Source organism: Aureobasidium pullulans, assembly GCF_000721785.1.
Source record: "Aureobasidium pullulans EXF-150 unplaced genomic scaffold scaffold_7, whole genome shotgun sequence".
Lineage (NCBI taxonomy): Eukaryota > Fungi > Ascomycota > Dothideomycetes > Dothideales > Saccotheciaceae > Aureobasidium > Aureobasidium pullulans.
The window spans coordinates 263092-275402 of NW_021941027.1; the positions used below are offsets into that span (position 1 = coordinate 263092).

The 12311-nt window shown below is 50.8% G+C and overlaps 3 protein-coding genes across 3 annotated transcripts; 2 read left to right on the forward strand and 1 right to left on the reverse strand.

The window, feature by feature from the left end:
- Window positions 1–106: 106 nt before the first annotated feature.
- Window positions 107–6600, reverse strand: M438DRAFT_344663 (carbamoyl-phosphate synth). Its single transcript, XM_029905276.1, has 4 exons — window positions 5610–6600; window positions 3097–5558; window positions 408–2786; window positions 107–355 (listed from the first exon to the last, which is right to left on the reverse strand). Exons 1-4 carry the CDS (start codon window positions 6208–6210, stop codon window positions 299–301), a joined length of 5499 nt encoding a protein of 1832 aa, XP_029761494.1. The 5' UTR covers window positions 6211–6600; the 3' UTR covers window positions 107–298.
- Window positions 6601–7066: 466 nt separating this feature from the next.
- M438DRAFT_373737 (uncharacterized protein) lies at window positions 7067–8254 on the forward strand (the record flags this gene model as incomplete). Its single annotated transcript, XM_029908447.1, has 4 exons — window positions 7067–7076; window positions 7134–7731; window positions 7785–8006; window positions 8056–8254. 4 exons carry the CDS (start codon window positions 7067–7069, stop codon window positions 8252–8254), a joined length of 1029 nt encoding a protein of 342 aa, XP_029761495.1.
- Window positions 8255–10765: 2511 nt separating this feature from the next.
- Window positions 10766–11203, forward strand: M438DRAFT_250670 (uncharacterized protein; the record flags this gene model as incomplete). Its single annotated transcript, XM_029899642.1, has 1 exon — window positions 10766–11203. A coding segment is annotated over one exon (438 nt), but the record flags the coding sequence as incomplete, so codon positions are not given.
- Window positions 11204–12311: the final 1108 nt, after the last annotated feature.

The following is a 12311-nucleotide window of genomic DNA, read 5'->3' on the forward strand; positions in this document are numbered from 1 at the left end:
TACAAATATATATACATAAAACGTAAAAACATAAATCGTAAAATCGTGAAAATCATAAAACGGTCATAGGACACGTAAAACACGCATACGAATCGTGTTGACGGGACGGACGTTGGCGAACAATTAAGATGAACGCAAGCGGTATCACAATCCCCAGAGTCGAACCTCAAGTATGAAGAGGTATAGTTGATTGTATACAAAAAAAGAGAAATCCTCCAATCGTCGCTTCGGTATAATCTACAAGGCAATAAAAGAAAACGCCATGACCCAATTTTTACGTTTTGATCCGAGTTCCTTTTTATGATGCCATGACCAAGGCCAAGAGGGCCATGCGGACGAACATGCCATACTTCATCTGTGATATTTGTCAGTGATTGTGTTGGGGAATGTGCATTGATAGGACTTACCTGTCTGAAGTAAGCAGCCCTGGGGTCGTTGTCAACCTCGGGGCTGAGTTCCAAGTTGCGAGGCAGAGGGTGCATGACAATCATGTTCTGCTTGGCGTGCTTGAGGGTAGCGGGGCTAACAACAAGACCGTCCTTGACCTGCTCGTACAAGCTCAGGTCATCGAAGCGCTCCTTCTGCACACGAGTGCAGTAGATGACGTCGGATGCGGCGACGATCTCGGGAGTAAGCTCGTGGGACTCGACGCCGAGTTGACCGCGGCCTTGGAGGGCGCTGCGGACCTTCTCGGGCAGATCGATCTGCTTGGGGGCGACAAGATTGATGGTGCAGTCGTAGTGCTTGAGTAGCTCGCACAGAGAGTGCACGGTACGACCGTACTTGAGGTCACCAACGAAGGTGATGGTAAGACCGTTGGCGGTACCAAGCTCCTCACGGATGGTGAAGAGATCAAGGAAGGCCTGGGTAGGGTGCTCGCGCGAGCCGTTGCCAGCGTTGATGATGGGGTGGTCAGCAGCTTCGGCGGCAACGTCGGCACTGTCATCGCTGGGATGGCGGAGGACGATGGCGTCACCGTATTGGTCAAGGGTACGGATGGTGTCTGACAAGGTCTCACCCTTCTTGGTGCTGGAGTGAGATTCGTTAATCATGATGCACTGACCACCAAGACGCTTCATGGCAGCATCGAAGGAGGATGAAGTGCGAGTGGAAGGCTCGTAGAACATCAAGCAGAGAAGCTTGTTCTTGAGAATGTCAAGAACACCATCGCGCTCAACACCAAGACGCATCTCCGAAGCAACAGTCATGAGAAGGTGCAATTCCTTTCTTGTGAACTGGTTGACTGAGGTGATGTCTCTGCCCTTGAGAGGAGAGTTGTGAAGGAGTTCCTGAAGGGTAGGGGTCTTCTTGGCAGCAGGCGCCTCAAGAGAGGTCGAGGGGTGGTCAGCGAAGGTCTGGTAGTCCTGACTGGTGACGGCCATGTCATAATCGCGAGCGATGGCCTCGATCAAGATCTTGGCGTTCTTGACGTTGGTAACCAGAGGAGTCTGGTAGTCAACTGCCATTCTGCGAGTGCGGTAACCCTTTGACATGTAGTTGGCAGGGCGACGGAAGCGGTTGCTTGAAGGCAAGTTGATGTACAAGTCGATAAGGTTGTTGGCCAAGGCGTGGGTCAGAGAGTACTCGGTTCTCTGCTCATCATCCTGCAAAGCCTCCAAGAACTTGCAAGGAACGCCGTGCTCCTCGAGGAAGTCAGCGGTACCAGCAGTGGCGAACAAGCTGTAGCCGAGCTTGTGGAGCTTCTCAATTGAAGGCAGCAATTCCTGCTTGTCCTTGTAGGCACCGATGGACAGGAGGATGTTCTTCTTGGGCAGACGGAAACCAGTGGCGACGAGAGCCTTCATATAAGCCTCGTACTTGGTACGACCGAAACAAGCGACCTCACCAGTGGAAGCCATCTCGACACCAGTGACGGGGTCAGCACCAGAAAGACGGGAGAATGAGAATTGAGGAACCTTGACACCAATGTAGTCCTTGGGCATGGTGGTGGGAGGGTACTCCTGGAGGGGAAGACCAGCCATGGCCTTGGTGGCCAACTCGATCAAGTCAACACCAGTAACCTTGGAAACGAAGGGGAAAGATCTTGAAGCTCTGACGTTGCACTCAATGACCTTGATGTCGTTGTCCTTGGCGATGAATTGAATGTTGTAAGGGCCGGTGATGTTGAGAGCCTCACCAATCTTCTTGGTGGCCTCCTCAATACGTCTGACAGTCTCGGCGTCCAAGTCCTGAGGGGGTTGGATCAAAGTGGCGTCACCAGAGTGAACACCAGCGTTCTCGACGTGCTCGGAGATGAAGTGGCCAATCATGGTACCATTGCGGGCAACGGCATCCATCTCAATCTCCTTGGCACCCTCAATGTACTTGGTAATGACAACGGGATGGTCCTTGGAAACCTCAGCAGCCTGGTTGAGGTAGTTTGCAAGGTCGTGCTCCGAGTAAACAGTGTTCATGGCAGCTCCGGAAAGAACGTATGAAGGACGGACAAGAACGGGGTAGGTGACAGCGTCACAGAACTTTCTGGCCTCGTCAATGCTGGTCAACTCCTTCCACTGAGGTTGATCGACACCAATTCTGTCAAGCATACGCGAGAACTTGTATCTGTTTTCGGCAGAGTCAATCATCTCAGGGGAGGTACCCAGGATCTTGACATTAAGACGGTGGAGGGGCAGAGAGATGTTGTTAGGGGTTTGACCACCCATGGAGAGGATGACACCGCTGGATTGCTCGAGCTGGTAAATATCGAGGACGGTTTCGAGGGTGATGTTCTCGAAGTAGAGACGGTCGGCTTCGTCGTAATCGGTGGACACGGTTTCCGGGTTGTACTTTTAAGGACAAGTTAGCAAAGATTCAAGTAGATCAAGCAAAAATTGACAAAGCTGCAAAGAGACTTCACCGAAACCGAGTTCCCCTATCTTAGCATACCCGCAAGAGGCTGTCGAAATGCACGATAGTTTTGGTTCAGGGAGTGTTGCCATTGAGAGGAGCGATTCAAACATGCTCTCTCTGGACAATCATACCGATGCCAAAAACATCGTGCATTTTGATGGCCGGCAAGCGAGACGCCTCGAGGATGGGAGAGCTCGATTCTGAAGCGATTTCTGTGCCGCTGCATGCATGCGAGGTGTCACTTACGTTGATCATCACTGTTTTATACCCGTTTTCCCTCAAGGTGCGAACGGTGCGGACAGAGCACCAATCGAATTCAACGGATGAACCAATACGGTATACACCGGAGCCGAGGACCATGATACCGTTGTCGTTAAAGTCGATGTCACTCTCGACACCATTGTAGGTGGTGTAGAGGTAGTTGGTGTATGCGGGGAACTCGCCAGCAACGGTATCAATCTGCTTGACAACAGGCATGATGTCGTATTCGAGTCTGTGCTTGCGGACAGTCTGCTCGTTGGTGGACCAGAAGATACTCAGTTGCTTGTCTGAGAAACCGAGCTCCTTGGCTTGTCTGAAGAGCGACGAGGGAACGTCGTTGACCTTCTTGGTGCTCATCAGCTTGCCGAACTCGCTGAGGCCCTTGAGCTTGCTCAGGAACCACTTGTCGATTTTGGTCAGCTCCCAGATCTTGTCAACGGTGTAGCCAGAGTGCATGGCATTGGCAATGGCAAACATTCTCTGGTCAGAAGGAGTCTGGAGCTCCTGGTCGATGGACATAAGAGCGCTGGTCTCCTGGAAACCGAGGTTGCTGACATCGACAGCACGAATGGCCTTCTGGATGGCCTCTTCGAAAGTTCTACCGATGCTCATGACTTCACCAACACTCTTCATAGCAGAGCCGAGCAGGGTGGAGACACGAGTGAACTTCTTCAAATCCCAACGAGGGATCTTGACAACGACGTAGTCGAGGGAGGGCTCGAAACAAGCGCACGTGACCTTGGTAACGGTGTTCTTGATCTCGTTCAAGGGGATACCAAGACCAAGCTTGGCAGCAACGAAAGCCAGAGGATAACCAGTGGCCTTGGAGGCAAGAGCAGAAGAACGCGACAGACGAGCGTTGACCTCGATAATGCAATACTCTCTTGAGTCGGGGTTGAGAGCGTATTGGATGTTGCACTCACCAACGACACCAAGATGACGAATGACGTTGACAGCAGTGCGTCTAAGCATCATGAAGTCCTTGTCAGACAGAGTCTGCGAAGGAGCGACGACAATGGAATCACCAGTGTGAATACCCAGAGGGTCGAAATTCTCCATGTTGCAAACAGTGATGCAGTTGTCTTGGCAATCGCGGACAACTTCGTACTCGATTTCCTTCCAGCCCTTCATACTGCGCTCGATGAGGACTTGGGGACTGGCAGCGAAGGCTTTGTTACAGAGTTCGCGAAGCTGATCCTCGTTGTCAGCAAAACCACTGCCGAGACCACCAAGAGCATAGGCAGCACGGATGATCAGAGGGAAACCAATTTGTTTGCCGGCAGCCATGGCCTCCTCCATGTTGTTGGCAGAGGCGGACATGGCGCACTTCTCGCCAATTGACTCCATGGCGCGGGCAAAGAGCTCACGGTCCTCGGTGGTGATGACAGTATCAATCTGAGTACCCAGAACCTTAACGCCGAGGCCTTCGAATTCATCCTTGAGCTGAATACCAACTGACAGAGCGGTCTGACCACCGAAGGTACAGTAAATACCGTCGGGCTTCTCCTGCTTGATGACCTTGCGAACAAAGTCGGCGTTGACAGGAAGGAAGTAGACTTTGTCGGCCAGACCCTTGGAGGTCTGGATAGTAGCGATGTTGGGGTTAATCAAGATTGTGTAGATACCCTCCTCCTTAAGAGCCTTGATGGCCTGCGAACCGGAGTAGTCGAACTCACCGGCCTGACCGATCGAGAGACCACCACTACCAAGAACGAGAACCTTCTTGACAGTGACTCTAGGGTTGGCCTTCTGGTTCTCGGCAAGATCACCGCCGGGGAACTTAATAGGCTGATGCATCATGCTGGAGTCCTGAATGACCTTCTGGACGGCGTCCAGGAAAACGTCGAAGAGGAACTCTGTGTCCTGAGGACCGGGGGCGCTCTCGGGGTGGAATTGGACACTGAAGTAGGGTCTGCTGATGTGGCGGATCCCCTCGTTGGAGCCGTCGTTTGCGTTCACAAACAGTTCGGACCAGTCCTGGGTCAAAGTGCGGGAGTCGACGGCGTAACCGTGGTTTTGCGATGTGATATAACACTTGCCGGAGATCAAGTTGGTAGCGGGAATATTGTGTCCTCTGTTACCATACTTCATCTTGACCGTCTCAGCACCCGAAGCGCGGGCAAGAAGCTGGTGTCCCAAACAAATACCGAAAATGGGCACTCTAGCCTCGCGAATGTTGGCTTGAATGTTCTTGACAGTCTTCTCCATCAATGCCGGATCACCGGGACCGTTGGAGATGAAAAGACCATCATACTCCTTGCCGGCCAATGAAGGGAAGTCGTAGTCCCAGGGGACGACCTGGACCTCGACGCCGCGCTTGACGAGACATCTAAGTTGGTTGTACTTGAGACCAACGTCGACGCAGACAATGCGAATGGGTCTGCCCGAGGGGTGCTTCAGGGCGTTTGACGGGTCTGGCGAGTAGATCTTGGGTTCCTTGATCGAGACTGGAGCATGTCAGCAGCAGACTCACAATTGATGCTGTCGAGTAGCCTTACCATCTGCGACCAAGTTCTTGTTGTTGGGGTTGGACCATTCAACCTCCTCGAAATCAGCCTCCTCTTGGGACTCGCCGTTGCTGAGAGTGATGCCATTGGTGATGGGGGCATTGGATTGAGAGCCAGACTTCTGCAGGCGCATACGGCCGAGCATGCTTCCCTTCTCGCGGATGATCTTGGTGAGGGCGCGGGTGTCGACGCCGCAGAGGGCGGGCACGCCTTGCTCCTTCAGCCATTTGCCCAATGAAGAGGTGGCCAAGTAATGTGAGTAGTCTTCGCCGCAGTAAGAGGCAACGATCAGACCAGAGACGTGGATCTGAGAGGCCTCGAAGTGAGCAGGGAGGTCCTTGAGGAGAGGGTCCATTTCGTTTCTGTCGGGCACACCATAGTTGCCGACCAGGGGGTATGTGAGGACCAGGATTTGGCCTTTGTATGAAGGATCAGTGATAGATTCCTCGTAGCCGACCATGCCAGTCGAGAAGACCAGCTCGCCAGCTACGCTCTTCTCAGCACCGAAGGATGTGCCTACGGCAAGACGGACACTTTCCGTGCCTTCTCTTGCCTCAAGGGCGATGAGTTTATCTCCAGTGTGGCCAGCCATTGTGCAAGACGAGGCCAGTTTGAACTGATGACACAAGAAAAAAGGGAAAAGAATTGAGAGCTGTATGCAATTGAAAAATCTCCAGGCTTGGCGATCCCCGCGATGAGGAACTTCGATGTCTGTGCGGGCTGCGTCACAATTTTGGTCAATGTTTCTCCTGTAAATCGATGGAAGATGGAGAAGATGTTGTTCTGGAGTGGAAGAGAAGAACTGTCGAGACTTGGAAGAGCTTTGAATTGCCGATTAAATGGCATGTGGAGTACGATGTGAGTGAATCTACAAGCTTTCACAGCCAGCTCAAGCACATTCACCTCCATAAAGCATGCAAAACTTTTTCACCTGAGTGGGCGCCGAGTCAGGCCGTTGGCACGCAAAGCATCACAATTTCGTTGAGTGCGGTATCGCTGAGCTTCACTTCCAGAGCTCTGCTGCAAGCAACGACTCGATCTATACTGGTCCACTCTACTGCCTCGTGAATAGCAAGGCGATGGAAATGGTTCAAATTGAACACTTTGCAGCCCCTGAAGGTGGTTCCTGCGGCCAGCGGGAGTGCGGGAAGATCAAGCTGCACGCTGCTGCAGCACGACAAGCCGAGGGGTACGCCGCTAGCGGAGGACATTGCCCTTAATTAATGGCACTTAACCAGAATTAATGTCAATTAACAGCATTATTCGGTCATCACGACTCTTGCAGCTTTCGATGAGGTCAGCAGCTTACAAGCTACATTCGAGCTCTTCTCACGACAGGCGACTTGATATATAACAACTTGTTGCTCATAATCAAAAAACGCATGTTGTCCTTTCTAAGACGCTCTCAATTGATCAACTCACATTTGAAACCTCTACACGCTCGCACAATGGCCGTCAGTTCTCATATTCATTGCTTCGGAACCAACAGCATGCTGATATACTAGTAGACTCAAGACAAGAAGAAGGACATTCTCAACTGGGTCGATCCCAAGGATAAGTCTGGCGAGTTCAAGAGACAGCAGTCTGTCTTCCGTGACTTCATCAAGAACGAGTCTGGTGCCGAGTTCCCTGCCGAGAAAGGCAGATATCACCTCTATGTGTCCTACGCATGTCCTTGGGCCCACCGTGCTTTGATCGTCCGTAAGCTCAAGGGTCTCGAGGACATAATCTCCTATACCTCAGTTCACTGGGAGATGCTTGAGAAGGGTTGGCGATTCGCAACGCCTAATGAGAACATTCCTGGAGAGAACACTACACCGGATCCTCTTCACGAAGGCTACACCCATCTCCGCGACATCTACTTTGAGAACAACAAGGACTACGAAGGTCGCTTCACCGTGCCTACTCTCTACGACAAGAAGCAGAAGCGCATTGTCAACAACGAGAGCAGTGAGATCATCAGAATGATGTACCACGTCTTTGACGACCTGCTACCTGAGAAGTTCAAGAACATCGATCTTTTGCCTTCTGGCCTCGAGAAGCAAATCGAAGAGACAAACGAGTGGACTTACAATGACATCAACAACGGTGTCTACAGGTCTGGTTTCGCAACGTCAGTTCCGCATGCACCTCAACTTTGCCAAATGCCTACTGACCTTACTCTAGTACTCAAGAGGCTTACGAGAAGAACGTGAAGACTCTTTTCAAGTCCCTTGACCGTGCCGAGGAGGATCTTGCCAAATCTGGCGGCCCCTTCTACTTGGGTGACAAGTTAACCGAGCTCGATGTCCGCCTCTACACAACCATCATCCGATTTGATGCTGTTTACGTCCAGCACTTCAAGTGCAACATTCGCGACATCCGCAGCGGCTACCCGCATTTGCACAAGTAAGTTCAAGTCATGTCAAGCGGAAATCAATCATACTAACTTACCTAGGTGGATGCGCAACCTGTACTGGAACAACGATGCTTTCAAAGATACGACCGAATTCACTCACATCAAGTCGCACTACACCAAGAGTCACAAGCAGATCAACCCATTCTCGATCACTCCTGTCGGCCCGATCCCTGATATCCTCCCTCTCGATCAAGATGTACCTGCTGCTACCGCCGCCATTCGTACAACGAACCAGTAGAGGATTCAAGGATGAGATTTCGATATTATTGTACGCTAGCGAGTCTTTACAGTCTTTCGACTCCAAACATGAGAGAAAGCACATCTTACGAGCCAACATATCGTGATTCATGATCCCGATGTTCACATCCAATTTACCGTTGCATCTCTCCATGTAGTTCCCAGCCTTGTGCAACGTCGATTGGACTTGAAAACAAGGCAGGCAAGTGATCTAGCCAGGGCTATGCTGAGGCGCCATGTCTCTGATTCTTCCGGGGTGCCGGCCGTACTGGGCCGCTTAGAACCGTAAGGGCACGATGACAGATGTTATCGTCTCTTTGGCTGTCTGCGTGTCACATAAGGATTATTTGTCGTCATGCCGTAGAAGCTTGTCTGGTAAATCATGCAACCGAAGCCGGGAACTTGAGAAGAGAGCTACGAGTTGAATAATAATGCCGTTTCTCGATGAAGAGGCCGAATTCGTCCAGCCTTATCCCGAGCCACGAGTCTCGGCTACAGCTTTGTCTCGGATCCTGTACGAATCTACGATTCGTCTCGGAGCGCGCTGCGAAAAGAGCCACGTTGGATCCTGGAACGAATGTGTGTCATGGTGGGTGAAAGTTCATTGGAAAAGGTTAATTTCATGCTCCAACACAGAAAGCATGTAAGCGCTCTAGACCTTTGTGCTCTCGCCAAGACCCATAACTCTCGACATATTACACGTATCGGAGAGAGAAGTGTCCCCGAATCAATTGACTCCGATCCGAGAACATCAAAGGCCAAGCATTCGCTCCAACCTCGAAAAGGAACAGCCGACCGCGTGCTGCTGTTGCCTGGCCATTGTTGTTGCTCGCTGAAGACTTCAGGTGTGTTCAGCTGGCGCAGTTGTTGAGCGCCTGCGACCCACTTGTAAGGTGCAGATTCTTCCGTAGGGGGCTCCTTATGTAGCATATCCTCAAGTCACTGAGCTGGTACTGAAGTTCATCACGTCCAGTACGAGTATGTCGTAAGAATTCGAAGACCTGGATGCTCGTACTGACTTGTGCTGCAAGACATCTGCCGCCATCTACGGCAACGGGCCGTCGAGTGTGTGAAGATCGGTGTTATCGAGATCTTCAACTCTGCATCAATGAGAGATCTAGGCTGTCTATGCAGTTGCTTGACCAATATTGTGCATGAAAAGTCCCTCTGCATCGCTATGTGCTTGTCAGATCGGCGATGGTATCCCTGAAAACACGTTTGGGCTGAAAACTCGTACGCAAGCTTTACCGACTTGAACAAAGTCCTCTGCAAGCCACCGGAATATCCGATAAACTCAGAGATCCAAAAGGTCAGTGAGAAAGTTGTCACGGTTGCGAGGAAACGTTCGGCAGCTTTTCCGAGATACGCTCTGATTGGGCAGAAGAACTTCACTCTTTCCAACGTCGCGACCAAACACGCATTGGGTTCACGGAAACGGTCTTGGATTCCACGTGCCCCGCCAATCTGTCAGCGCGAGTCTAGACCTGTGGCTTGCGCAGGAAATAATATTCTGACAAAACTCGCACCAAACTCAAGCCTTCTGCGCAACACAAACCGGCAAGCCCGACTGAAAAGGCGCCTCTTCTTATTTTGGCGTAAACCATTGACCGCATTTGTACCGCAAGGTAGGTTTTGGCGTACTATGATCTTGGAAAAGGCAGTGGCTTTTTTCTCTCTGCTGAGATCACGGCGTACGCGATGCACTCTTGCGCAACGCGTTTGACCTGACAGTGGACCCCGTAATGCAGGGGCTCAAGATACAACTCATCTGTAGCAAAGATTTCGAAGGATTCAGCCCCGGGAAGTCAAGTTCAAGGTAGTTGTACATCACAATTCATATCGGGATGGGTTGCAGGCCACACTCGGACGCGAGTCCACCGACGTCTACCCGTTCACACCAGCAACCGAACAGTCGCAACGCTTAAACATTGACACTTCCAAAAGAGCTTAAGGTTTGCTAGGTTCAGTTCTCTACCCCCTGAATGGGCCCTGGAGAAGCTTGTTGTTGACAGCGCAGATCACTTGCTGGAATCAGTCAATCCACTACTCTGGTCTCGAATACATATATCTCATATCGTCTTCTTATCCTTGCCTTTTGGTTTTCATTCTTCAGCAAACCAATACAAAGTCATCACTCTGGTAGACAATCATCAACATGAACTTCGCCTACTCCAACACTATGGGTGCCTTCCCTCAACAAGCCTTCTACACATCGACCATGGCCAACAACCAATGGCTACTGCAACAACCCAAGGACTCGGGCTACGCCAGTGATGACCATGACCTCTTCGAGAAGGCTTTCGAAGCCCAACTTCCCAGCATTCCTCAAGTCTCGTCGATTCACATGAGCCAACAAACACCCATGTCAGCATTCTCAGATTCATCATCATCAGAGGCATCAAGCGCTGGTAGCCACAGCAGTCCCTTCGAATATGCCGACTCACTCTGCACGCAATCAAACTACAACAACCAATGGAACCCTTACGAGAGTCTCAACATGGGTGTCAAGAAACTTTCCATCGATGCTGGCATCACTACAATGACTGGTTACTGCGACATCGACTCTATGCTCACTGCTGCCTACCACAACACTAGCGCTTCTCAACCTAAGCGCTTCAGTGCCTTTTCTCAATCATCCTCTCCTCGCGGCTCCACATCAAACCAACAAACTCCTCAACAAGAAGAAGCTTCATCAGTAGAAGCACCTGCTTCACCAGCACTTGGCCGTCCTCGTGGCCGCGTACCTCACACGGCCGTCGAGCAACGCTACCGCGCAAACCTGAACGACAACTTCACACGTCTGCGCAACGCAGTACCTGAGATTGCCACTCTGCAACCCGCAAGAAGCGGACAACCTCCCAAGCCATCAAAAGCTGAGGTCCTCGCTGCCGCTGCCGAATACATCAGGCAACTCGAAGAGGAGAATGAGATGCTCAGAGAGAGCATGATGAACGCCGCCGCTGGCGAGCTGAGAAGAAAGAGAGCCAAGACTGGTTGATCGTTTTCTATCTATACTTGTAATGACTGGTCCTGTATATGAGAAGTGGTGTAATGTATATAATCAAAGTGGTGTCAGGGGGAAAGCGGCGTTCTGGTTCAACGCTGGGCAAGCAGGATTGGGGAGTCTTTGGTTCATTTCTCTTGTCGATATACCCGCTTGGTTCTTCCAAAATTCAGATTTTCTTGTTCTCATTTCTCAACATCCTTCTCCCTCTCTCTCTCTTCTCTTGCACTCTTCGTTCCCTCCTTGGACGAAGACCGCACAGGCTTGGCAAAATTGAAACCTCTCAGTGTCTTGGATCTGCCTTCTCCATCCCGACGGCCGAGTACGGAAATCTTATGCCTACCTGTCAAAGTCAATCTGTATTTCTCCCTCCCACGTTTGATGGTCTGGAGCTCTGCAAGTCGATGAAACTGTTGTCGAGACTCCATGCAGGGTACATTTTAATGGATCTTTCACTTTCGAACCAAGCTTATACCTTCCCATCCCTCGGGTTTGGATCTTGCTATATCGAGCCACAGATCTTGCCTTCGATCCCACAGTTGGTAATTCCGTCTTGAAATCTTGATTTGTGTCCATCATCTTCTCTACACCAACCACTGGCAAAGCATTTTTCCTCCTCGGATCGCTTCTTTCTGCTTCAATTCACCGGCAGAGAGTTTTTACGCTTCGCATTGCACTGGTATTATTACTCGAGCAGTAAGAGACTTCGATACAAATCCAGGCACCGGTCTTCTAGATCGCTCCCTCTTGCATTCGTGTTGAAAAATTGTTCCTGCATCCTTCCTTCGATATCGATCCTTCCACATCCACATCTGCTATATTCGATCCTTTTATAGTCGTTCCATCCTCATCCGTCATTCCTTCTCTCAATCCTTCCATGCATCCTTCGATCAATTTTTGCATATTATCCTGCTTTTACGGCCGTATGTTTTGCCAGTCATGGATTTTTTTTGGAGAACGAGTCATGACGGGAGTTCGGATATGCTCGGTCTTGCGTCTTTCCCTTCTTTCCTTTCAATATATCCAAGACTGCTCAACTCATTCTCCAGGGTCT

Excerpts from the sequence above, each read along its gene's own strand:
- M438DRAFT_344663 (XM_029905276.1), bottom strand. The coding sequence starts at position 6,210 with ATGGCTGGCCACACTGGAGATAAACTCATCGCCCTTGAGGCAAGAGAA. Across the intron at positions 5,559-5,609 it reads CAAGAACTTGGTCGCAGATG|TCTCGATCAAGGAACCCAAG; the intron begins GTAAGGCTACTC and ends GACATGCTCCAG. Across the intron at positions 356-407 it reads GGGCTGCTTACTTCAGACAG|ATGAAGTATGGCATGTTCGT; the intron begins GTAAGTCCTATC and ends CAAATATCACAG.